Genomic DNA, 26,310 nt, shown 5'->3' with positions numbered 1-26,310 from the left:
ACACAGCATAGGTTTCTGACACAGAATGAAAGATGCAGGCTCGACAAAAATCTAAGTCCATTTATCAGTAAAATACGAAAAAATGAAAATAAATATTTTCAAAATTTTGCTCTGGATACTGTATTTTGGTCATTAACAAGCTTCTGTCCAAATTTCATAAAATTCCATGAAGGTTTGACAAAGTTATTGATGACTGAAAAATTTTAACCTCAGACTGAATCTGAATGTTTAGTGCGAAAAAAACTAAGTCCATTTATCATTAAAGTACGGAAAAATGAAAATAAATATTTTCAAAATTTTGCTCTGGATACTGTATTTTGGTCATTAACAAGCTTCTGTCCAAATTTCATAAAATTCCATGAAGGTTTGACAAAGTTATTGATGACTGAAAAATTTTAACCTCAGACTGAATCTGAATGTTAAGTGCGAAAAAAACTAAGTCCATTTATCATTAAAGTACGGAAAAATGAAAATAAATATTTTAAAAATTTTGCTCTGGATACTGTATTTTGGTCATAATAAGCTTCTATCCAAATTTCATAAAATTCTATGAAGGTTTGACAAAGTTATTGATGTCTAAAAAAACTTTAACCACAGACTGAACCTAAATGTTGACGCAGCCGACGCCAATGACGGAATCTAGGATCGCTATGTCTTGCTTTCGGTACATAAATGTTGTAGGCTCGACAAAAACTGGCCGCCACGAAATAGCCAACAGTGCTGAAAGTGGCGTTAAACACCTATCAATAAAATGAAATGCTAAATATTTATCTTATTACTTAGAATGTATGTGGATTTCCAACAAAGCTGTAAATAATCAATAAAAAATCAGTTAACTCTCTTACATAACAACACCACCATGCAAACAAAGAAAAATTTCTGTAAGTTTTTGTTTCATGTTTAGTTCAATCTTATAAATAGTCAATGTTACATAGTTCACTCCTTAATATTGAAAAGCTGAAGAAGTCTTACCCATGTCCTTATCATCTGGAAGCTTCATTATGTAATCAATTATATCTATGGCAGCTGACAGTTGTACAGGCAAAGTAAAATGGCTGCAGAGATTTAATCTAAACTCTCTGTCTGGTGCAGAGTCAATCTAAAAATAGAAAGATTTAGTTAATAATATCTGTTGCAGCTGACAGTTGTACAGACAAAGTAAAATGGCTGCTCAGATTTAATCAGAACTCTCTTTCCAGTGCAGAGTCAATCTAAAAATAAAAAGACGTAATTAATAATAATTATAACCGATGACAGTTGTACAGTGTCCAATTATGTTCTTGTAAAGGGGGCAAAACTAATATTCAACATATGCATTAAAACAGAAACTTTGACAGCCTTGTAATACAATTCCAAATAAAAGTTGTATATAAACTACATAGCAAACAAGATTTAGTTACTTAAGACAAAAAATGTAATTTCTGACAAAAAGGTATTGAAATGTCTGATCTTGAAAACTTTCAATATAATTCTGAATGCATTTTGAATTTGTGTTTGTCATTCTATTCTTAATGGCACCAACTATTATTTTTTTTTATCCTTGAAAAGAACGTTTATACCTTATCAAATCAAAACATTGTTATCTTTGGAATGTAATGGAGAAGATTGAATTTTTGCTCTGAACATACATTTTACTGCTGGTGACTTTTAAGTAAAATCAGTAGGCCTGCATACTACAAAACATTTAAAACTAACCTTTTCTGTGCTTTCATCCTCAGTGTCCACTACTGGTCCTTTACTGACCACTTGTTCTGTCATTAGTAACAATGTTCTCCACAGATAAGATAGATCACCCTCTATAGAAACTAGTTTAGTAAACAACATCAGACGTCGGTGATTTGGTATATGTGGGAAGGCATCAACAAATACACGAATCACCATGGTGATGACATCTTCTGGTTTGTTAGATACAGTCCTGTGTACCCTTTTTCTTTGTCCACATGCCTAGAAAGTAAATATTTGAATTAAATTTCTACTACTAACACTGTAGTCAAAGAAACATATACATTATATGTACATTGTAGGTAAATATCAAATAAATTTGTACATTAAACTTTAGAAACAGAAACTAGAGGCTCTCAAGAGCCTGTGTCGCTCACCTGTATTTACTGATGCTTTGGAAATCATGTAAAATAAGGTTAAAATCATAATTAATAGTATTAGATATTAGATATTATAATGATATCTAAGATAATAACAAAAAACTGCAAAATTTTTGTAAAATTACTAACTCAGGGGCAGCAACTCAACAACGGGTTGTTAGATTCGTCTGAAAATTTCAGGGCAGATAAATCTAAATCTGATGAACTTTTTTGCCACCTGTCAGATTTGCTCTAAATGCTTTAGTTTCAGAGATATAAACCAAAAACTGCATTTTACCCCAATGTTCTATTTTTAACCAAGTCGGCCATGGTGGTTGGAAGGCGGGGTCATCGGACAAATTTTTTAAAGTAGATACCCTAATAATGATTGTGGCCAAGTATGGTTATATTTGTCTCAGTAGTTTCAGAGAAGAAGATTTTTGTAAAAGATTACAAAAATTTACAAAAAATTGTTAAAAATTGACTATTAAGGGCAATAACTCCTTAAGGGGTCGACTGACAATTTTGGTCATAACAACTTATTTGTAGATCTTACTTTGCTGAACATTATTGCTGTTTACAGTTTATCTCTATCTATAATAATATTCAAGATAATAACCAAAAACTGCAAAATTTCCTTAAAATTACCAATTCAGGGGCAGCAACCCAACAACCGGTTGTCAGATTTGTCTGAAAATTTCAGAGCAGATAGATCTTGACCTGATAATCAGTTTTACCCTATGTCAGATTTACTCTAAATGCTTTGGTTTCAGAGATATAAGCCAAAATCTACATTTTACCCCTATGTTCTATTTTTAGCCATGGCGGCCATCATGGTTGGTTGGTGGGGTCATCGGACACATTTTTTAAACTAGATACCCTAACAATGATTGTGGCCAAGTTTGGTTAAATTTGGCCCAGTGGTTTCAGAGGAGAAGATTTTTGTAAAAAGCTAACGACGACGGACGACGACGGACGACGGACGACGGACGACAAGTGATGAGAAAAGCTCACTTGGCCCTTCGGGCCAGGTGAGTTAAAAAGGGTTGGGTCCAGTTTCATAGCCAGACCAAATATATTTTATATTTTCTGACATTGTACATTTATTGTTTTTATCTTGCAATTCAACCTCCACATTTTAACATCGGGCTTTTCAACAGTTGTCTTTTAATTCTCCTAGGAATTTGCATGGCTTATAGTTGTTGAAGAGGACCCCAAATTGAACTGTGACATGAACAGTAACTTTAACACAACAGCATATTCAACATAGAAGCGGGACACCAGGAGACTTTATACTATACAAATAATCAATACTTGTTATTTGTACAACAGTTGGGTTATTATAGGATAAAATACAAATAAATGGAGCTATTTTCAAAAGTATTTACAAATTTAATTTAAAATTGATTGTATTTCTACCATTATTTCATGCTGCCAAGGGATTTTTTGGATTTGTTTAAATACCTCTTTTATTGAAGAAAAGTATTATTAACTCTTAAAATCAGACTATAAAGTGTATTTAGCATCATTTACACAGTGTATCAACACAAAGTTCTGATGATAAAAACAACAAATGTGTCTAGTTTTGTAAATTTTCATTCCATGTATTCTACTGCTGATCTTTCATGTTCAAAATTGGCTGCTAGATTCTACATTGATTCCACTTCGCTCTTCAACTGTTTCTGTTCTTATACATCCTTGACTTTCAAATTTTCAGCTTTGAGGGCTCCTGATGAAATCCATAAAAGCGCCTCGGACCATGGCTTCCAAAACGGTCATATATTCCGGACTTGACCGAAATTTATATAAAAAGTCCAGCTGCTCTCAGCCTCAAACGGTCAAATATCATAGGTTTGCCACTTTTTTTTATTCAAGGCATTTTCATAAAACGGTCATTTCACTTTTTTTACCAACTATCGATCGGTAAAAATGTCCGTTTGTGCATTATAGTTTATAATTGTGGCAATCTATTTCACAAAGATATTTCGGTCATATTTGGGTTTAATTAAACAGATGCAGCATATTTCATACTTTGAAGTGTCTCAGTTAGTCTAATCCTCTGGGTACACAAACGACGGCTTGGTACATCAATAAAAAGTAGAAAAAAAAATTGTTCTTTTATTTAAAAAACAACAAGCTGTCAAACAATTATCCCTTCAATAAGTAATATTGAAGCCATAAATCATTCACTGATTACAGGTCATTACCTTTGATGAGAGACCTTAGCTTGTCTTAATCAATAGAATTGATGATGCATAACAATGAACATAAAGGTGATCAGGTAAACGAGGTCAAACATGTAAGCGTGTATGGAACAACATCCTATTTAATTACGCTTTGTAGATATTATTGTATATGACCATTCAGTTTTAAAAAAGTTTCCTTAGATTTTAAAATAATTCTTCAAATAAGAATATTTATAAATGAATTCTTATATGTATGATATTCATTATTATATTTAAAAACATTGTACATCGTGTTAAATACTGGGGTACGCTAAAGTGTATTCAAAGTTATTTTCTTACATTTCAGCAGGTTGCATCTAATTAATTTAGTCTAAAAGATTGAAATTATAAGAAATACGTTAATAAATATGATTTGATGAAAAATTTGAAAAGGTTTTAAACGAATAATCGTCAGAAGCACATTGTTTGAACTAGAACACGTGTGCACATGTGTCTATTGTCCGCTGGTGGGAAATTTAATTATGCATCCTAATTCTTCAATAATGCTAAAATTATCATTGATATCTTTATCAAACGATCATTTCGAGTATTTTCTTTAAGAAATAACTTGAAAAGGCTACTTAACTCAATCGTAAACTTACACGGATATTACGTATCCGTCTCTGATCCGTGATTTTCCATTGTCAAGTCAACATCCGGCATTAGGAAAATGTGATTTTAAAAACGAAAGTAAAGCTATTGACAGCGTTATTTTGCACAAATAAAGAGTCTAAAGCGGAAGTAGTACGCTGATGTTGCACACTTCGAATGCTGCACTTTCAATTTAACACTTTACGTTAGAACATCGAATTTATATCAAAGTAAAGTTTAACATCGTTTTAATGTCAATCATTGGTTATATCATATATGATGGCCAACTGATTATCATAGTTGCCTAATTTACTAAGTCTAAAGGGATTTAAAATCGGGATAAGATATGAAATGTCCGGCTGGCTCAAAAAATTTTTGGAAGCCCTGCCTCGGACACATGAAATTTAATTATAACATGTTGTTTTCATTTTTTCAACCTTTAGGTTTGCATTTTGAAACATTTGAATTATAAAAAATTGTTAAAAATTGACTATTAAGGGCAATAACTCCTTAAGGGGTCGACTGACAATTTTGGTCATAACAACTTATTTGTAGATCTTACTTTGCTGAACATTATTGCTGTTTACAGTTTATCTCTATCTATAATAATATTCAAGATAATAACCAAAAACTGCAAAATTTCCTTAAAATTACCAATTCAGGGGCAGCAACCCAACAACCGGTTGTCAGATTTGTCTGAAAATTTCAGAGCAGATAGATCTTGACCTGATAATCAGTTTTACCCTATGTCAGATTTACTCTAAATGCTTTGGTTTCAGAGATATAAGCCAAAATCTACATTTTACCCCTATGTTCTATTTTTAGCCATGGCGGCCATCATGGTTGGTTGGTGGGGTCATCGGACACATTTTTTAAACTAGATACCCTAACAATGATTGTGGCCAAGTTTGGTTAAATTTGGCCCAGTGGTTTCAGAGGAGAAGATTTTTGTAAAAAGCTAACGACGACGGACGACGGATGACGGACGCCAAGTGATGAGAAAAGCTCACTTGGCCCTTCGGGCCAGGTGAGCTAAAAAGGGTTGGGTCCAGTTTCATAGCCAGACCAAATATATTTTATATTTTCTGACATTGTACATTTATTGTTTTTATCTTGCAATTCAACCTCCACATTTTAACATCGGGCTTTTCAACAGTTGTCTTTTAATTCTCCTAGGAATTTGCATGGCTTATAGTTGTTGAAGAGGACCCCAAATTGAACTGTGACATGAACAGTAACTTTAACACAACAGCATATTCAACATAGAAGCGGGACACCAGGAGACTTTATACTATACAAATAATCAATACTTGTTATTTGTACAACAGTTTTAAAAAAGTTTCCTTAGATTTTAAAATAATTCTTCAAATAAGAATATTTATAAATGAATTCTTATATGTATGATATTCATTATTATATTTAAAAACATTGTACATCGTGTTAAATACTGGGGTACGCTAAAGTGTATTCAAAGTTATTTTCTTACATTTCAGCAGGTTGCATCTAATTAATTTAGTCTAAAAGATTGAAATTATAAGAAATACGTTAATAAATATGATTTGATGAAAAATTTGAAAAGGTTTTAAACGAATAATCGTCAGAACCACATTGTTTGAACTAGAACACGTGTGCGCATGTGTCTATTGTCCGCTGGTGGGAAATTTAATTATGCATCCTAATTCTTCAATAATGCTAAAATTATCATTGATATCTTTATCAAACGATCATTTCGAGTATTTTCTTTAAGAAATAACTTGAAAAGGCTACTTAACTCAATCGTAAACTTACACGGATATTACGTATCCGTCTCTGATCCGTGATTTTCCATTGTCAAGTCAACATCCGGCATTAGGAAAATGTGATTTTAAAAACGAAAGTAAAGCTATTGACAGCGTTATTTTGCACAAATAAAGAGTCTAAAGCGGAAGTAGTACGCTGATGTTGCACACTTCGAATGCTGCACTTTCAATTTAACACTTTACGTTAGAACATCGAATTTATATCAAAGTAAAGTTTAACATCGTTTTAATGTCAATCATTGGTTATATCATATATGATGGCCAACTGATTATCATAGTTGCCTAATTTACTAAGTCTAAAGGGATTTAAAATCGGGATAAGATATGAAATGTCCGGCTGGCTCAAAAAATTTTTGGAAGCCCTGCCTCGGACACATGAAATTTAATTATAACATGTTGTTTTCATTTTTTCAACCTTTAGGTTTGCATTTTGAAACATTTGAATTATGACTTTAATGAAAACAGGATGATTTAAAAACTAAAGTAGTATTATAATTGTACTTACAGTAACTAATGCTGGTATAACTGTTTCTAGTATTCTACTGATGATATGGAAGCTGTATGCATCGTCCTGTCTCAGTATAGTATCTCCCATGAATGTAAACACAGACATTATATTGTGTAACAGTTTCTCCTGAAAATTATGTAAATTGAGAAATAAGAATGTGTATATCTTCAATCATAGGCTAAGGGGGCACGGGAGAATAACAATGTTGTTCCCTCACTACTCCCTTTTTAGCCCCTCTATTTGAAGTATCTTTGCCATCACTGTCTGATTTCTTTAAAACTTATTTGCTTTGTGGTTTTATAAGGCTAGGCCTTGAATCACAAATATGCATAATTTTCAAAACAGTCTTTTTTCCAGGTTTTTCATTTTGCTCACTTTTTTAAATTGTGTATGTGTTTAATATTAGAAAGGACCCCATTTGACAATAAAAAAAACAAATATTTTCTTAAAGAGGGAATATGTTTAATATTTTACTCACAGGGTAAAGTTCTGCAGCTACTGTTAGAACCAGTAATGCCTGGTGATGTGTCTGTGGATTGTCAGAACTTCTTACGCACTGTACAATCAATTCCATGTTAAATGTTTGTTCTGGTATTAGTTCTACAAATAAAACAAACAATTTAGTAAAGTTTAAAAACAAAACACAAAAATTAAAAATATAAATGGGTGATACAGATGATGCCCCTGCTTGCATATCATATAAAGTTATAAAGGGACATAACTGAAGAACGGTAAAAGTGAGGCTACCCAAATTTGTACTTGATCTGAGTTTTGTGGTTATAAGTATTTTGTATAAGTTTCATAACATTTGGTTGAGGAAAACTAAAGTTAGAGAACAGAAACCAACTTTGGGAAGTACGGACGTACGTACAGACGTATGGACAGACGTACAGACGGACAAGGGTGAAACTTAATGCCCCCTCCACTACGGCGGAGGCATAAAAAGCTCTAAAAAATAGTCAATAGGTCTTACATTCCATTTAAGACTTATTATAAACAAGGACCCTTGAAGAAATGATACTTTGAGAAGTTTCATGTTTATGTGGATTTTGGCAATTGTGAAGGGGAAGTTAAAAGAGCATTAACTATAGCATATCCTGGAACTCATTCAATTGAAAATAATAATATTTTACTGTGTACTAAGATCTATCATTGATTTGACAACAGCTTTTATCTCATTTCTTGTTTTTTAACATCCACCTTAGAAAATAATGGAAGATAATGCTAGATATCAGATGTTTATAAGAAATCTTGTTTACTTACTTTGTGTTTGATCCACATCCACTTTACTACATACATGGTGGATTAATGCCAGGTGTCAGGTGTTTATAAGGGATCTTGTTTACTTACTTTGTGTTTGATCCACATCCACTTTACTACACACATGGTGGATTAATGCCAGTACCAATTGTTTGATGTATTCTCCTGAAGAGTGATCATCTGATTCCAAAATCCTGCAATACACATCAATATTTTAACCTTAAATTGAATAAAAAGGACAAATGTGCTTAGCAATCAATCTAACTTGTTTGTCTTACAATCAGGAAGGACAAGGCCCCTACACTTCTAGAGTGGGGTATAAAATAGATAAATTATCCCTGACCTAAATAAAAGTTTGAAATAAACTTAGGGAACCTGATAAGTAATCCCTTACTTACATAACAGTTTTGAAGCAGATGGGCAAGGGAGTACAATTTATCCTTACATAGAAATATATTTGAAGCAGATCTTAGATAATTAATCCTTACCTACATATAAGTTTGAAGCAGATGAGCAGAAGAACATAGATAATTAAACCCTTACCCAGAATTAGTTGAAGTAAATATTGAAAAGAACATGTTAATTATTCCCTTACCTAGACATAAGGTTGAAGCAGATGGGCAGAAGCACATGATAATTTTCTAATTTCTTCTTCCCCTGCACAGATTCTAGGATCACAGTTACTCGTTGCCATGACAAACTCTCAAACCCATCTTCCTTTGGTTTTACTATTTCTGATGGCCTGCTATAAATAAATAAACAAAAACACCGAATATAATGAAAGAAAAATTTTTCATATACTTTTTTTATAATATAAATACTTAAAGACTACAATATGATAAAAAAAGATAAAGAATATATTTATTTTGAAAGCTTTCAACCTTGTCCTATTATCAAGTTTCACTCTTTGCACACACATGCACAATTGTGTATGTAAACTGTGTGGTGCTTTAAATGAAAAGATAACAAGAGAAACAAATTCATAAAGAAAGATACATTATCTGGTTAGCAGGTATCTAATGAACCCAAGTTAACACCCACTTTGATATGAAGGAATCGGAAAAGGTCTCTTTTTTCAAAAACAAAAATTACATAATACGTAACATTTAATTACTGAGAAAGTGTTCCTATGTCAGGAAAAAGTAGTCTAGACAATTGTTACAAGTGTTTAAGGTTTTTTAAAATGTATAACAAAAAGGCTTTTCAATAAATCACCTTTTCTTCCTTTTAGCTTCCCTTAGGGTTCCAACATTTGAGACACTAAGACACTGTTCCAACTCATCAGCAACATGGCTACCATTTAGTGGAAGCTGAAATATAATGTTTCTCTGTAGACATTTCTTTGATCTGTGTATTTTTAAGTTACCTACAAAATCTGAATACATTCCTGATACTGCAAATTAACTGGACCAACTTTTGTATAATTTTGCAACAATTTCAAAAGATCAAGTGGAGAGAATTTAAAAAAATTATGTTAGGTTCCTTTATTTCTATCTTTATCATAGATCCTTTTGAGTTTATAGTCTTAACAACTGGTTGCTTATTTGGCTAGATAATTACTTGCCATTCAGTCTGTAATTGAATTTGAACAATTAACTGCAAAATGTAGAACTCACATGTCTAAGAGTTTTCCTAATAGAAGAGGGAACATAGGGATTCTCTGATTCTGTCCACAGGGAATATAAAGTTGATAGAATTTTCTTCTGTGATTCCATTTGCAGGGATGTATACAAATCTTTTGTTATCTGAAAATAAACATGAAATACTCTTAATTTTGAATAATTTGCTTTATATTCATTGGTCTAATATGAATTTACCATGAAGTCTCACATGTGGAATTAAAACAGCATTTTTGGAAAGCTTTGAAGAATAAAAAATCTATAAAATTCCTACAAATGAATGTCTTACCATATAAATAGAGAATTGTTGAATAGTATCTTCATTATCGTCTATACACACAGCAGATTTCAAGGCAGACATTAACACAGGGATTCCATCAGAATCTATGACCTCTCCAAACTCAGGGTCAAATCTCTCCAAAATCATCTTACAACAGTCAAATAATACTCTCATATTATTTCCATCCTCCAGTGCTTTCAAATCTTGCTGTAGCTTAGGTAACAAAGATGTCAGAATTTTCTGTAAATAAAGTAAGATGACAGTAATGATACAAGACTACTTTCAAAATGAAAATTAAGCAATAACACTGAGTCTTGTGTGTAGCTATGGGTTTACATTAGACCTAAACTTCCTATACACTATTTAAATACAGGACAATACTGGATACTCATTTTGGTCAGAAAAAAATACTAAAATCCATTAAAAAAACATCTACAGGGTCCCAACTTGGTATAACTCAACAAGTCTTTGTTACTTTGTTTTAAACCTACATTTATATAAGTATGGAGTCGTGTCATTGTACTGGTCCATTACCATCAGAAATTCATAGTTTTCCACAATTAACTTTTTACAGGAAATACTTTTTGAAATATTCTTTTATCGTGAAAAGGGTTCCCAAAAGTTAGATCTAGGACCCAAAAGTTAGGTCTAGGACCAAAAACTCGGAATTTAATTCCTTTAATAAACAGCGAAAAGCAGGTTACTAGTGTGCCTATTTTTGCTTTAAATTTTATGGGTATGAGGACCAGTAACAGTCACTTATGAATCTAGTTCCTACATTAAACAAGAGGCTCTCAAGAGCCTGTATCGCTAACCTGACTCTACTTTGGTTTTGGAAATCATGTAAAAACAGATAAAAATCATAACAGATACCCAAATAATGATTGAGGCCAAATTTGGTTTAATATTGGTCCCGTAATTTAATAAAAAATCCTGGTCGCCATTTTGAACAGTAAATTGGTAAAAAAAGTCGCAAAACTTCATCAGCACCTCATAAGGAACATTTATGCCATGTTTGGTTTCATTCCAAAGTTTGTGCTAATATATCATCCAGAATATACCTTCTTTCTAAAATAAAGAAATTTTTAGATATAAATGCAAGGAAAACATATTACAATGGGTATATTCTGCCCCTGATTGACTACTGCTGTATTATTTGGGGTGAATGTAAAAATGAAGGGATAACGAGAATTTTAAAACTCCAAAAAAGGGCAGCAAGATTAATTCTAGATGCAGATCCTTTATCCCCCTCAGCCCCCTTATTTAAAGAACTTGGGTGGATGACAGTTGACAATAGAATCAAATACCACAAATATTTACTTCTATATAAATGTATGCGTATGGAAGCTCCAATGTACCTAGTTCAAAAGTTTAAACTGAAATCAGATAATAATCCTTACTCCTTGAGAGGTGTCACTCAAGGTAATCTGATAGTTCCTAAGCCAAAAGCTGAGCTATTTAAGAAATCTTTTGTTTATTCTGGATCAGTGTTATGGAATGGACTACCACACAAAATGCGTAAAGCTCAAAACACTTATACTTTTAAACAAAGTATCAAGAAGTACTTAACACAGTCCTGATAAGATTATGTTTTCTACAATGTATTTGTATATTCTTTTATTTTTATTTTTATTTGATTTTTTGACTACATGTGCATCTTGAACAGCCTTATATCTTATCATGTTAGTAATATTACATTGAACTTATTGACTGTAAATTAACTATGTGTAAATATCTGTTTTTGATTGTATTGTAATTTGTATGTGAGGGCCTCAGGGAAGATTAGTTTATTGTAACTAACTGAGTTTACCCTCTTTAAATAAAGAATTTATTATTATTATTATTATTATTATTATTCCATTCAGTGGTTCTCTAAAAGAAGACATTTGTATGTATTTCCCGTAGGATCCTATGTTAAACTGAGTTCCCCGCTGGCGGCCATCTTGGATGATGGAACGGCTTCAAAGTAACAACACTTGGTCAGCACCTCATAAGGAACATTCATGCCATGTTTGGTTCCATTCCAATCAGTGGTTCTCTAAAAGAAGACATTTGTATGTATTTCCCTTAGGGTTCTATGTTTAACTAAGTTCCCTGCTGGCGGCCATCTTGGATGATGGATCGGCTTCAAAGTAACAACACTTGGTCAGCAGCTCATAAGGAACATTCATGCCATGTTTGGTTTCATTCCATTCAGTGGTTCTCTAAAAGAAGACATTTGTATATATTTCCTATAGGATCCTATGTTAAACTAAGTTCCCCGCTGGCGGCCATCTTGAATTATGGATCAGCTTCAAAGTAACAACACTTGGTCAGCACCACATAAGGAACATTCATGCCATGTTTGGTTTCATTCCATTCAGTGGTTCTCTAAAAGAAGACGTTTGTATGTATTTCCCTTAGGGTCCTATGTTAAACTAAGTTTCCCGCTGGCGGCCATCTTGAATTATGGATCAGCTTCAAATTAAAGTAACAACACTTGGTCAGCAGCTCATAAGGACCATTCATGCTATGCTTGGTTTCATTCCATTCAGTGGTTCTCTAAAAGAAGACATTTGTATGTATTTCTCATAGGGTCCTATGTTAAACTAAGTCCCCCGCTGGCGGCCATCTTGGATGATGGATTGGCTTCAAAGTAACAACACTTGGTCAGCACCTCATAAGGAACATTCATGCCATGTTTAGTTTCATTCCATTCAGTGGTTCTCTAATAGAAGACATTTGTATATATTTCCTATAGGTTCCTATGTTAAACTAAGTTCCCCGCTGGCGGCCATCTTGAATTATGGATCAGCTTCAAAGTAACAACACTTGGTCAGCACCACATAAGGAACATTCATGCCATGTTTGGTTTCATTCCATTCAGTGGTTCTCTAAAAGAAGACGTTTGTATGTATTTCCCTTAGGGTCCTATGTTAAACTAAGTTCCCCGCTGGCGGCCATCTTGAATTATGGATCAGCTTCAAATTAAAGTAACAACACTTGGTCAGCAGCTCATAAGGAACATTCATGCTATGTTTGGTTTCATTCCATTCAGTGGTTCTCTAATAAAAGAGGACAATTTATATGTATTTCCCATAGGGTCCTATGTTAAATTAAGTTCCCTGCTGGCGGCCATCTTGGATGATGGATCGGCTTCAAAGTAACAACACTTGGTCAGCACCTCATAAGGAACATTCATGTGATGTTTGGTTTCATTCCATTCAGTGGTTCTCTAAAAGAGGACAATTTATATGTATTTCCCATAGGGTCCTATGTTAAATTAAGTTCCCTGCTGGCGGCCATCTTGGATGATGGATCGGCTTCAAAGTAACAACACTTGGTCAGCACCTCATAAGGAACATTCATGCCATGTTTGGTTTCATTCCATTCAGTGGTTCTCTAAAAGAAGACGTTTGTATGTATTTCCCTTAGGGTCCTATGTTAAACTAAGTCCCCTGCTGGCGGCCATCTTGGATGATGGATCGGCTTCAAAGTAACAACACTTGGTCAGCAGCTCATAAGGAACATTCATGCTATGTATTTCCCATAGGGTCCTATGTTAAACTAAGTCCCACCAACACCTTCATTATTGCTTGAATGCAAGGTGATGATAACTGGTCCTGGACCTATTCTGGTATTATTGTAGTTGAGTTGTTATTTGTTATTTGACATTTGAAGTTACCTTAATATAAGTTTAGTATGGTCTTTGCTGCTTGCCTTAAACTTACTCTGCTATCAGCGTTAGAAACTTATTATTATTTGTTTGTATTAAACCTAATCGGATAACAGTGTTTGAGTTTTGTTTTACTTCATTGCTTAACCTAACCCACTATCACTATTTGAGCTAGTCTTTATATCACTGCCTTAGAACTACCCTGCCATCCCTATTACAGCTTTGACTTCATTGCTTCAAACCTACCCTGCTATGACAATGCCTAATTAACTCCAACAAAGATTTCTGTATGAAATGAGGGGTAGATTTATCACTTATAACATCCAGGATCATTGTGAGAGCTTCTTCTTTGTTGGCTTGCGTTATAGACTGTCTCTTCTTCTTTGGTGTTTTCTCTTTTTCTTCATCCATAGATTTGAAAACTGCTTTCATTACCTTAAATAAATCATCAGGCATACATCAAATGTCATTCCATGAGTTAATTGTTACTTAATGTTAAATCAGGTTAACCAAAAACTCAATTTTAGAGAAATAAAGAGTTCTTTTCACAGTCAGAGATATAACTCTAGAGGGTTATTACAGAAAATAACTTGCGTGTGTTATTACAGATACTTTCATGAGTTGTCTACTCTTTATTCCTTAAATTTTCTAAATCTGTAATAACATATGTTTGTTATTTGTAAAATTATTTCATTTATAGTGGCCTCTAGGGATCTCTTGAGACTTTGCGCAGAAACTAAATGCATAGCCTTGATAACTAATTTTTTAATTAAATTAATACATTTTTGATTAACCATGGTAAATCAATGAGACAAGGCTATTAAGGGATAAACTTAGCTGTGATAACAAGGCTCAGTTATTAAAGGAATTTAACTTATTATATAAGACACTTGGGAATTACTGAGAAACTTGCGCAGAACCTCATTACATGCTCTGGTCATTATTTCTTACAATAAATTAAAATACATTGTAATTAAGCATGATGTATGTCTGAGCAAATGCTTTGAAGTGATATAGAGAAGCTGTGATAACACCCTTTAGTTATTACAGGCATATTTTTTCTGTAATAACATATAGGTGTATTATGCAAAATTGGCAAACTATGAACTGTTATATCTTTCAATAGTTAAGTATACATATAGACAAAAGTAGTATCAATAGAACTTTTATACATTTTAACTAAACTAATGATGTATATTGTCTCTTTGAAACATATAACATACATAAGTTATCACAGTTCTTTGATTTTTTAGTCCACAATAACAAATGCATGTTATTTTTCTGTAATAACCCTATAGAGTTATATCCCTGACTGTTTCATGACATTTTCAAAACAGTGATATATCAAGTCTCATGCAATTCAAAAATGTTCCATCACTCTCTAAATATCAAAGTAAGGTGAAATTACATTTGACTGAAAGTTTTTGAATATAAATAGATTTGGGAATACTTAATAGTATGGATTTAATGACAACTGGAATGTTAGGGCATTTTTATATTTAGACTTTTTAAAATTTACTTGTAATGAAATGTGATTAACAAAACATTTTATTTTTCGTTTTTCTGTAAGAATTTGGAAACATGTTTATAACAAATGACCAATTACAGATTCAATGAACTCAGGGTCAGCCACAATTTCTGGTAAACATCTCAGCACTTTCTTGATGACAGGAGTGAATGCGGAGTCCTCCATCTTGTTCTGAACGATCTGTAGACACTGCACCGACATCTCTCGAATGGACTTGTTTAAACTTGTTGTCGTCAGGAATAAATTAATTATTGCTGAAATACATTCAAATATCATTTAAATCTTAAATTCAATTTTTCTTATTCTGTTTTGTGAATCCTATAGTAACTGCATGTAGAAATATTATAAACTTACATCACTGTTTAATGAATTTACAGATTTAAGTATAGAATATTAAGGCATCCATAATTTACAATTCTTCATTTCAGAATCTAATTGATTTTGTGTAATTTCATTGTAGGTACCCAAATTGAGGTTATAATTGTGACATTAATAACAATAAATTGAAATAATGGATTAAGGAGTTGATAAAGCTCACGCTTTCATAAGGATAATACCAACAGTGATTTGTGTTTGACTTTGAAAATATGTCTAAATGCATTAGATTCTAAAACTGTGAACTGTTATATATACATATATATATGTATGAAACTAATATTAGTGTGCATGGCACATGTTCTTGTTATAATGTTTATTAGGTACATGGGTCAAAACTAGAAAGCTTCTCCCATTTAAGGTCAAGGAACAGTAAATGGGCTATGTCACAGATTTTACAACCTTGGCTCGTTGAAAGTGAAAATCGAAAAAAATAATGCATTTATCTCTTTTATTATCTGAAATATCACTGATTGAATTCTTTCAAAATGAAGAAAAAAAGTACAAAAAGCACATGAAATTGGCGATAAACCTTCTTAAATTTGTCTTAAAATACATAGATTTTTCTTAAAAAAACTATATGTTGTTGATACATAAATTTCCATTTTAATGATGTAAAATAATGATAGGGTCACCGACATCGTTTTTACAGTATACATCATTGAAAGTGGTGTTCTATGTGAAAAATACCACAAAACGTCAAATAATCATAACGTCATCTCGTTGCAGGCTGTAAAACGTAAGTTTTTAACATTTTTCTCTACCAACTAGGTAGCAGATTGATTATTAGATAAAAAATGAAGTCAGTGACCATATGATTATTTTATATCATTAAAACGGAAATTTATTTACCAACAATATATAGTTTTTTAAAGAAAAATCTATGATTAGAAATTAGAAATTTGATGATTTTAGGACAAATTTAAGAAGGTTTATCGCCAATTTCATGTGCTTTCTATACAAATGTTCACGTATTTTGAAAGAATTCAATCAATAATATTTCAGATAATAGGAGATAAATGCATTATTTTTTTCGATTTTCAGTTATAGTTTAACAAGCCAGAGTTGTATGCAAAATTTTACCAAAACCTGTGACATAGCCCATTTACTGTAACTTGACCTTAATGTAGTTTGTTAAAAAATTTCAAATACACACAGATCTAGATTTATAAGATCAAAGATTGAAATAAAATGTCTATAAATGACAAGATTTAACAACCAATATATTTATATTACCTGTAGTCCAGTCTGTTTCTGTAAAACTTCCAGATCTCAATTCCTGGAGGTGTATTTTACCAATCTGTAATGCTCTGGCTTGTAATGGTAGTGAGATTTCAAGCTTTGATTCAGAGGTGTTACAATGCTGGGTCCAAAGTAGACCTAGAAATCTAAATAGTAAGTCTGAATCTGGGAAAACAACCTGTGAAAAAATAGTTCTGTTGAAACTCTGCAATATAGTAAAATTAGGGTAGAAATCTAAACAATAAGTCTAGCAATTTCTCTTGGAAAACATGTGAAAAATACTATTCTTTTTTTTGGGTCATTTTATTGGGGTGTAAAAGAGTCGACCTAAGCACATTTTGTAATGAAATTACATAGAAAGTTTTTATTTTTCCCATCTCAGTTTTAACCTACTATGAAAGTACATTTATTTGTGGGTATCAATTTTTGTGGTTTGAGCAAAAGTTACATGTTCCTTGGTTCTTAAATTTGTGGATTTTAGTTTTCTGATAAAATCGGGTGAAGAATTTAAAGCCATTAGAAACAAATATTCTTGAAAATGATCAGATGCTGTTTTATAATGATTTGTGGGACATTGCAAAATAATGTGTTCTTTTTCACTCACTTGTTTGTCTTTCATTACTGACAACATTTATAAAATTTTTAATAAAATAATTGCTTTGAATTGTAGAATTAATTCTTATGAAATAAATAAGCAAGATGAAAATGAAATTATTATTTTTTTTTATGAGAATTATAAGGAGATAAAATGAATACTTCATCATTGCATATCAGCACCAGAAGTCTGACATTCATTGATAAAAACTAATTTTTCATGAGAATTAAAACGTTAAAAGTCGTACAGTTTAGGATTTAAAAAAAAAATTAAATAAGTAAAATTCTGTCTGAAGTTGTATATAGTTCATAGTGCTGTGCGCTGATATTCTATGTGTTCTCTATATTATATACCCGTATCCATGTAGTCAAACCTACATGGGAATCTTTCCATGTCTTGATTTGGACAACAGTTGTTATATTTCGTTGGACACATAAATTCGTGGATAAAGCCACCCATAAAACCACGAAAATTGGTACCCCACGAATAAAATTACTTTCACAGTATCACATTTTTCAACTTTACAGAGGCAAGAAAATCCTGATAAGATCAACTTCAAGTGCAAGTCTAAAGTATGAGAAAAAGAGGATCTGAACAACTGCCTGATTAAGAACGAAATGGTCTCAATAACAGGGCTTCCAAAAAATATTTTAGCCAGCTGGACATTTTTTTGTTGTCTTTGCCCGATTTTAATCCCTTAAGACTTAGAAATAAAAGGCAACCACAGTAATCAGTTGGGCATCATATAAATTATGATTGACACAAAAACGGTATTTGTTCAGACTTGACTTTTAATACAAATTCAATGTTTTGGCGTTAACTGTTAAATTGACAGTGCACCATTCGAAGTGTGCAGAATTAGCGTACTAATATCTGCCTAAAGCTCTTTAATTGTGCAAAATGACGCTGTCAATAACTTCACTTTCGTTTTTGAAAAGTATTATTCCTATTACCGGATGTTGACTTGACAATGTTAAAACACGGACCAGAGACGGATACGTAAAATCTGTGTACGTTTACAAAGCACGATTGAGTTTAAGTAGCTCTTTCCGCGTTATTTCTACAGAAAAAGACTCTAAATGAATGTTAGATAAAGGTGTCAATGATATTTTTAGCATTTTTGAAAATTCGGATGCATAAGTAAATCTCACACCTGCCCACATGCGCACGAGTGTACTAGTTCAAACAACGTGGTTCTGACGATTTTTCACTTAAAACCTTTATTACTATCTTTTTAAATTTTCATCATATGATATTAATATACGTTTTCTGGTAATCTGAATCTTGTTGACTAAATTAATTAGATGCAAACCGCTGAAATTTAAGAAAATAACTATTAATAGACCGATCAATGTCCGGTACAAAATAGTTTACCTGTCACCTGAACAGGTAAAATCAGCTGTCAGAGAACTAATTAACCTCGATTGTAATGTATTGTTTTGATAGTTATTATTAATCATATCACTTATATGACCGGAAATGTGTGGCTGTTTAAGGCCAAAGGTCAGGTCAAAAAGATTGCATAAACTTCAATTTTTTTTTCTGAACTATATTTAAATGCCGTTTCAGCCTCGGCACAAGAAGTCATTTATATAATCTATCGGACTTGTCTGGAAAATACGACCGTTTTGGAAGCCCTGCTCAATAATCAACCTGTGTAAAGTTTGTGTTGAACAAATAATAAATTTTGTTTAGCTTGTTATGAAGTTGAATATTCTTACATATTTTGTATTAGCAGATCTCTCAAATATGCTTAATCTAATTTAATGATATTAATGAAAATCATTGATAAAGATTTTAATGCTAATGCTAACAAACCTGTTAAATTTCATAATTAAAATCTAGTCTTTGTAATAATCAAGCTGAATAATACCAAATGTCTTTTAACAAGAGTTGATGAGTTACCTTGAAAGTCTCTGAGATTAGATTTCTAAATGGCAATGAACAATGATTATAAAAAGAATTTACATGCAAAGTCTCACGATCAAGTTAAGACTTACTAACCTCAACAGTCTCTGTAAATAAATCTCTGAATGACTCTGAACAAGGTAATGCCTGGGTCGCTTTGTCTAATATATAATCAAACATTTCCACTAACACAACAAGAATCTGATCTTCTGCATTTTTATTACCATGGTAACACCAGTAATTTACTGAAATAAATCAAAACTCCAGTTCAAGATTTTGTGTACTCTAATGATAAATCCATGATTTTATTCAGACAAATCTTTGAATAGCAATTGTATTATGAAAAACTTATATTTGATATCAAAGACAATTCTAAATTATAAGATTTTTATGGCTATAACCATAGAGTTTTGAATCTAATCATTCAATGGATAAAAAAAGCTTTTACATTTACATATATTCCCATTCTTTCACTGTTAAACTTGATATGTTTAACACTTAGAAAAAATCACCTGATTAACCAAATTTTGAGGATTTTGTGGTCGATAAATAAACTACCACAATACAAATTGTCCATTTATTGTGATATTTCCTCAGTTTAAAATCCCGAATTTATGATTTCCTATTAAACAACAAAATAATATAAATAAAAATAAAAAATCCTACGACCATGAAAATTGGTGTCTACAAGGAAAGTTCGGTCACATTTAAAAAAAATCTATTTACCATCCTTGAGCTTTTTAGGTAAGGTAATAGCTGCCATCATCCTGTTTAAGACAGACAGTACAAGGGTGAAACTAATCGTCTTTCCATTAAATATCTGATTACAGGTGGAGTTTATAGCTTTACTGATTGTTGTTATTTCTCCATCACCCTCAATCTGTAACATTATAAAATCTTACTTAACATTCTTTTTTGTAGTAGTATTATATGTATAACTTGTTAAATATCAACATTCTACTCTTTTTTACAATTCAACAAAATAGCAATTGCTGTAAACAATGGGCCAACTGTCTCATTGATTGCTCCTGTTAACACTGGATATCCTGTCTCATTGATTGTTCCTGTTAACACTGGATCACCTGTCTCGTTGATGAACTGTTGCTGTTAACACTGAACCAGCTGTCTCATTGATTGTTCCTGTTAACACTGAACCAGCTGTCTCATTGATTGTTCCTGTTAACAATGGACCAGCTGTCTCATTGATTGCTCCTGTTAACACTGGATCACCTGTCTCATTGATGAACTGTTCCTGTTAACACTGAACCAGCTGTCTCATTGATTGTTCCTGTTAACAATGGACCAGCTGTCTCATTGATTGCTCCTGTTAACACTAGACCAACTGTCTCATTGATTGCTCCTGTTAACACTGGACCAGCTGTCCCATTGAATGCTCCTGTTTAAACTGGAGCAGACATTTCATTAATTGCTACTGTTAACACTGAACCAGCTGTCTCATTGATGGCTCCAGTTAACACTATACGAGCTCTCTCATTGACGACTCCAGTTACTTATCTATTTTTAGAGTTCAGGGAACTGTACTACATTTTTTACCAGTCTTATGAAGTATGTTAGTCAGCTAAACATGACCTTTAATATTTAGATATGTTTTGACAAAGGCCAGATAATTAACGTACGCCAAGAATTCTTTTGATTTCAGAGAAGCACGTGAATCTGATACATTCAGGGTTTTTGCTGGCGGTTGCCATTTTCGCATTTTTGGGAAAAAATAAAAATTGTGGCGATTAAAATTCATTATTGGCGAAAGAATTTGGCGACAGAAATATAACGGTTCAACTTCGTCAGTCCATCTTGTTTACTTTTTTTCAGGTTTCTCAGACTTTTTTCCTGATCAGGCAATACCGGGAATTCACCTTGAACTCGTTATGATTTTGATAGAAAATAAATAATCAGCTGATTGCATTTTATGGCTATCGGCAACAAAGGACTTATTAATAAAGGTGTTGATGGTATTGTATAATAAAATGGTGTGGTTAAATGGCGTCACATGTCACCTAAATTATTTATTTACAACTTTGATAGAAATAATTGTTTTGAAGTGGGTACAGCAAATCACGTGTTTGAAGCATAGTTTTATGTCTCGACTTTTGCTTTTGACGATGGTCCGGAAAAGAAAACTGACAAAATATTTTCTAAAGTAAGAAAAATCTCTGACTTTAAACTTTATCCTTTAACTTTGATAGAAATAACTGTTTTGAAGCTGGTTCTTTGCGATCGTTTTAGCAATGCGCTTGTTTGAAGCATAGTTTTACGTCATTGACTATAGATATGTAGAATCATAATAACAATGTGGCAAACTGACTTTTTGTTGTTGTTGGAAAGAATCTTAAACGAAACATATATATATATATATATATATGTTTATTTTAGTTGCTGAAAAAAAAATGAAAGTGGCGAAAAATGTATTGTTTTGGCAAAAGAGGTGGCGAAAAAGAAAATTGACCCAGGGGAAGCCCTGAACACATTACATCAAATATTCAAATATAAACATATCTTTTCTGACAACCACATGTTTTAATAATTTAACCAAATTCCAGTATGACAGTGAAAACCTAAAACATTATAACAAGACATTTAAACCTACCTCCAGTTTCTTTATCATGTGGAGTATCTGTAGACAGATAAATGCCTTTTCCTTCTGGGTTTTCACCAAAGTTAATAATTGGTCGAGTATCATAAGTATGAAACACTGCCCTCTACATTCTAAGTCTGCACTCATCCATTCAATAATCTGAAATAAAAACATAGAATCCAGTATGATTTGTCAAGTACAATTTTTTTGGGTAAATTTCACAGATAGAGACAAACCAATTATTTAGAGTTAAACAAAGAAGACAGTAACAATATGAGTGAATGATGTTCAGGAGACAAATCGCATGAAAAACTAAAAAACAACGAATAGAACAGGAAAAATCAATTTTTATGTAAAATGTCAACATTATATTTTCCTTATCATTATACTGGACACGGAATGATAAAGTTTGTTACTTTGCTGGGGTTTAATGTTCCTGCCTATGCATTCAAAATATTTAATGGCTGTCTGTGGCAGTACCAGATTTTTTACATTTTGTTTTTAATATCTGACAGTTGAAATCCACAATGATAATTGATAGCAAGGAGTAACACATAAGGTTGTGCAACATACACCCACTCATTACTATATACCCACTCATTACTATATCCCCACTCCTTACTATATACCCACTCATTACTATATCCCCACTCCTTACTATATACCCACTCATTACTATATCCCCACTCCTTACTATATACCCACTCATTACTATATCCCCACTCCTTACTATATACCCACTCATTACTATATCCCCACTCCTAACTATATACCCACTCATTACTATATACCCACTCATTACTATATACCCAATCCTTACTATATACCCACTCATTACTATATACCCACTCATTACTATATCCCCACTCATTACTATATACCCAATCCTTACTATATACCCACTCATTACTATATCCCCACTCATTACTATATACCCAATCCTTACTATATACCCACCCATTACCATATCCCCACGCATAACTATATCCCCACTCCTTACTATATACCCACTCCTTACTATATACCCACTCATTACTATATACCCACTCAATACTATATACCCAATCCTTACTATATACCCACTCATTACTATATACCACTCATTACTATACACCTACTCATTACTATATCCCCCCTCATTACTATATCCCCACTCCTTACTATATCCCGACTCATTACTATATCCCCACGCATTACTATATACCCACTCATTACTATATCCCCCCTCATTACTATATCCCCCCTCATTACTATATCCCCACTCATTACTATATCCCCACTCATTACTATATCCCCACTCATTACTATATACCACTCATTACTATATCCCCACTCATTACTATATCCCCACTCATTACTATATCTCCACTCATTACTATATACCCACTCATTACTATATACCACGCATTACTATATCCCTACTCATTACTATATCCCCACTCATTACTATATCCCCAATCCTTACTATATACCCACTCATTACTATATACCCACTCATTACTATATACCCATATATACCCACTCATTACTATATACCCACGCATTACTATATACCCACTCATTACTATATACCAAATCCTTACTATATACCCACTCATTACTATATACCCAATCCTTACTATATACCCACTCATTACTATATCCCCACTCCTTACTATATACCCACTAATTACAATATACCCAATCCTTACTATATACCCACTCATTACTATATACACACTCATTACTATATACCCACTCATTACTATATACCCACTCATTACTATATCCCCACTAATTACTATATCCCCACTCATTACTATATACCCAATCCTTACTATATACCCACTCATTACTATATCCCCACTCATAACTATATCCCCACTCATTACTATATACCCACTCATTACTATATACCAAATCCTTACTATATACCCATTCATTACTATATACCCACTCCTTACTATATACCCACTCATTACTATATTCCCACTCATTACTATATACCCAATCCTTACTATATACCCACTCATTACTATATACCCACTCATTACTATATACCCAATCCTTACTATATACCCACTCCTTACTATATACCCAATCCTTACTATATCCCCACTCATTACTATATCCCCACTCCTTACTATATCCCCACTCATTACTATATCCCCACTCATTACTATATCCCCACTCATTACTATATCCCCCCTCATTACTATATCCCCACTCATTACTATATACCCACTCAATACTATATACCCAATCCTTACTATATACCCAATCCTTACTATATACCCACTCATTACTATATACCAACTCATTACTATATACCCACTCATTACTATATACCAACTCATTACTATATACCCACTCCTTAGTCACACCTTACTATATACCCACTCATTACTATATACCCAATCCTTACTATATACCCAATCCTTACTATTTACCCACTCATTACTATATACCCACTCATTACTATATACCCACTCATTACTATATACCCACTCATTACTATATACCCAATCATTACTATATACCCAATCCTTACTATATACCCACTCATTACTATATCCCCACTCATTACTATATACCCACTCCTTACTATATACCCACTCATTACTATATCCCCACCCATTACTATATCTCCACTCCTTACTATATCCCCACTCATTACTATATACCCCTTCATTACTATATCCCCACTCATTACTATATACCCACTCATTACTATATATCCCTCATTACTATATACCCACTCATTACTATATACCCACTCATTACTATATACCCACTCATTACTATATACCCACTCCTTACTATATACCCACTCATTACTATATACCCAATCCTTACTATATACCCAATCCTTACTATATACCCACTCATTACTATATACCCATTCATTACTATATCCCCACTCATTACTATATCCCCAATCCTTACTATATCCCCACTCATTACTATATCCCCAATCCTTACTATATCCCCACTCATTACTATTTACCCACTCATTACTATATACCCACTCATTACTATATACCCATTCATTACTATATCCCCACTCATTACTATATCCCCAATCCTTACTATATCCCCACTCATTACTATATCCCCAATCCTTACTATATCCCCACTCATTACTATTTACCCACTCATTACTATATACCCACTCATTACTCTATCCCCACTCATTACTATATCCCCACTCATTACTATATACCCACTCATTACTATATACCCACTCATTACTATATCCCCACTCATTACTATATCCCCACGCATTACTATATCCCCACTCATTACTATATACCCACTCATTACTAGATACCCACTCATTACTATATACCCCCTCATTACTATATACCCACTCATTACTATATCCCCACTCATTACTATATACCCACTCATTACTATATCCCCACTCATTACTATATCCCCACGCATTACTATTTCCCCACTCATTACTATATACCCACTCATTACTAGATACCCACTCCTTACTATATACCCACTCATTACTATATCCCCACGCATTACTATATCCCCACTCATTACTATATACCCACTCATTACTATATACCCACTCATTACTATATACCCAATCCTTACTATATACCGAATCCTTACTATATCCCCACTCATTACTATATCCCCACTCCTTACTTTATACCCACTCATTACTATATACCCACTCCTTACTATATACCCCCTCATTACTATATACCCACTAAATACTATATACCAAATCCTTACTATATACCCACTCATTACTATATACCCACTCATTACTATATACCCAATCCTTACTATATACCCACTCATTACTATATACCCACTCATTACTATATCCCCAATCATTACTATATACCCACTCATTACTATATACCCACTCATTACTATATACCCACTCATTACTATATACCCACTCATTACTATATACCCAATCCTTACTATATACCCACTGATTACTATATCCCCACTCATTACTATATACCCACTCCTTACTATATACCCACTCATTACTATATCCCCACCCATTACTATATCTCCACTCCTTACTATATCCCTA

General features: G+C 32.8%; 1 protein-coding gene across 1 annotated transcript in view; it reads right to left on the bottom strand.

The window, feature by feature from the left end:
• LOC127733237 (HEAT repeat-containing protein 1-like) overlaps positions 1–26,310 on the bottom strand; it is an 81,525-nt gene that overhangs the window by 18,078 nt on the left and 37,137 nt on the right. The window contains exons 15-29 of the mRNA XM_052242548.1: positions 22,272–22,418; positions 20,393–20,546; positions 19,763–19,911; positions 17,158–17,341; positions 15,625–15,800; positions 14,265–14,453; positions 10,373–10,603; positions 10,081–10,209; positions 9,680–9,774; positions 9,060–9,209; positions 8,555–8,658; positions 7,683–7,804; positions 7,202–7,330; positions 1,696–1,944; positions 973–1,099 (exon numbers count right to left, since the gene is read on the bottom strand). Of these exons, the coding sequence (XP_052098508.1) occupies positions 973–1,099; positions 1,696–1,944; positions 7,202–7,330; positions 7,683–7,804; positions 8,555–8,658; positions 9,060–9,209; positions 9,680–9,774; positions 10,081–10,209; positions 10,373–10,603; positions 14,265–14,453; positions 15,625–15,800; positions 17,158–17,341; positions 19,763–19,911; positions 20,393–20,546; positions 22,272–22,418 (2,335 nt within the window). The remainder of the gene's footprint in view (positions 1–972; positions 1,100–1,695; positions 1,945–7,201; positions 7,331–7,682; positions 7,805–8,554; positions 8,659–9,059; positions 9,210–9,679; positions 9,775–10,080; positions 10,210–10,372; positions 10,604–14,264; positions 14,454–15,624; positions 15,801–17,157; positions 17,342–19,762; positions 19,912–20,392; positions 20,547–22,271; positions 22,419–26,310) is intronic.

The sequence above is a fragment of the Mytilus californianus genome, unplaced genomic scaffold (assembly GCF_021869535.1).
Source record: "Mytilus californianus isolate M0D057914Y unplaced genomic scaffold, xbMytCali1.0.p SCAF_1, whole genome shotgun sequence".
Lineage (NCBI taxonomy): Eukaryota > Metazoa > Mollusca > Bivalvia > Mytilida > Mytilidae > Mytilus > Mytilus californianus.
Note: the sequence above shows the minus strand (reverse complement) of the source record. Positions and strands in the feature narration are given on the sequence as shown.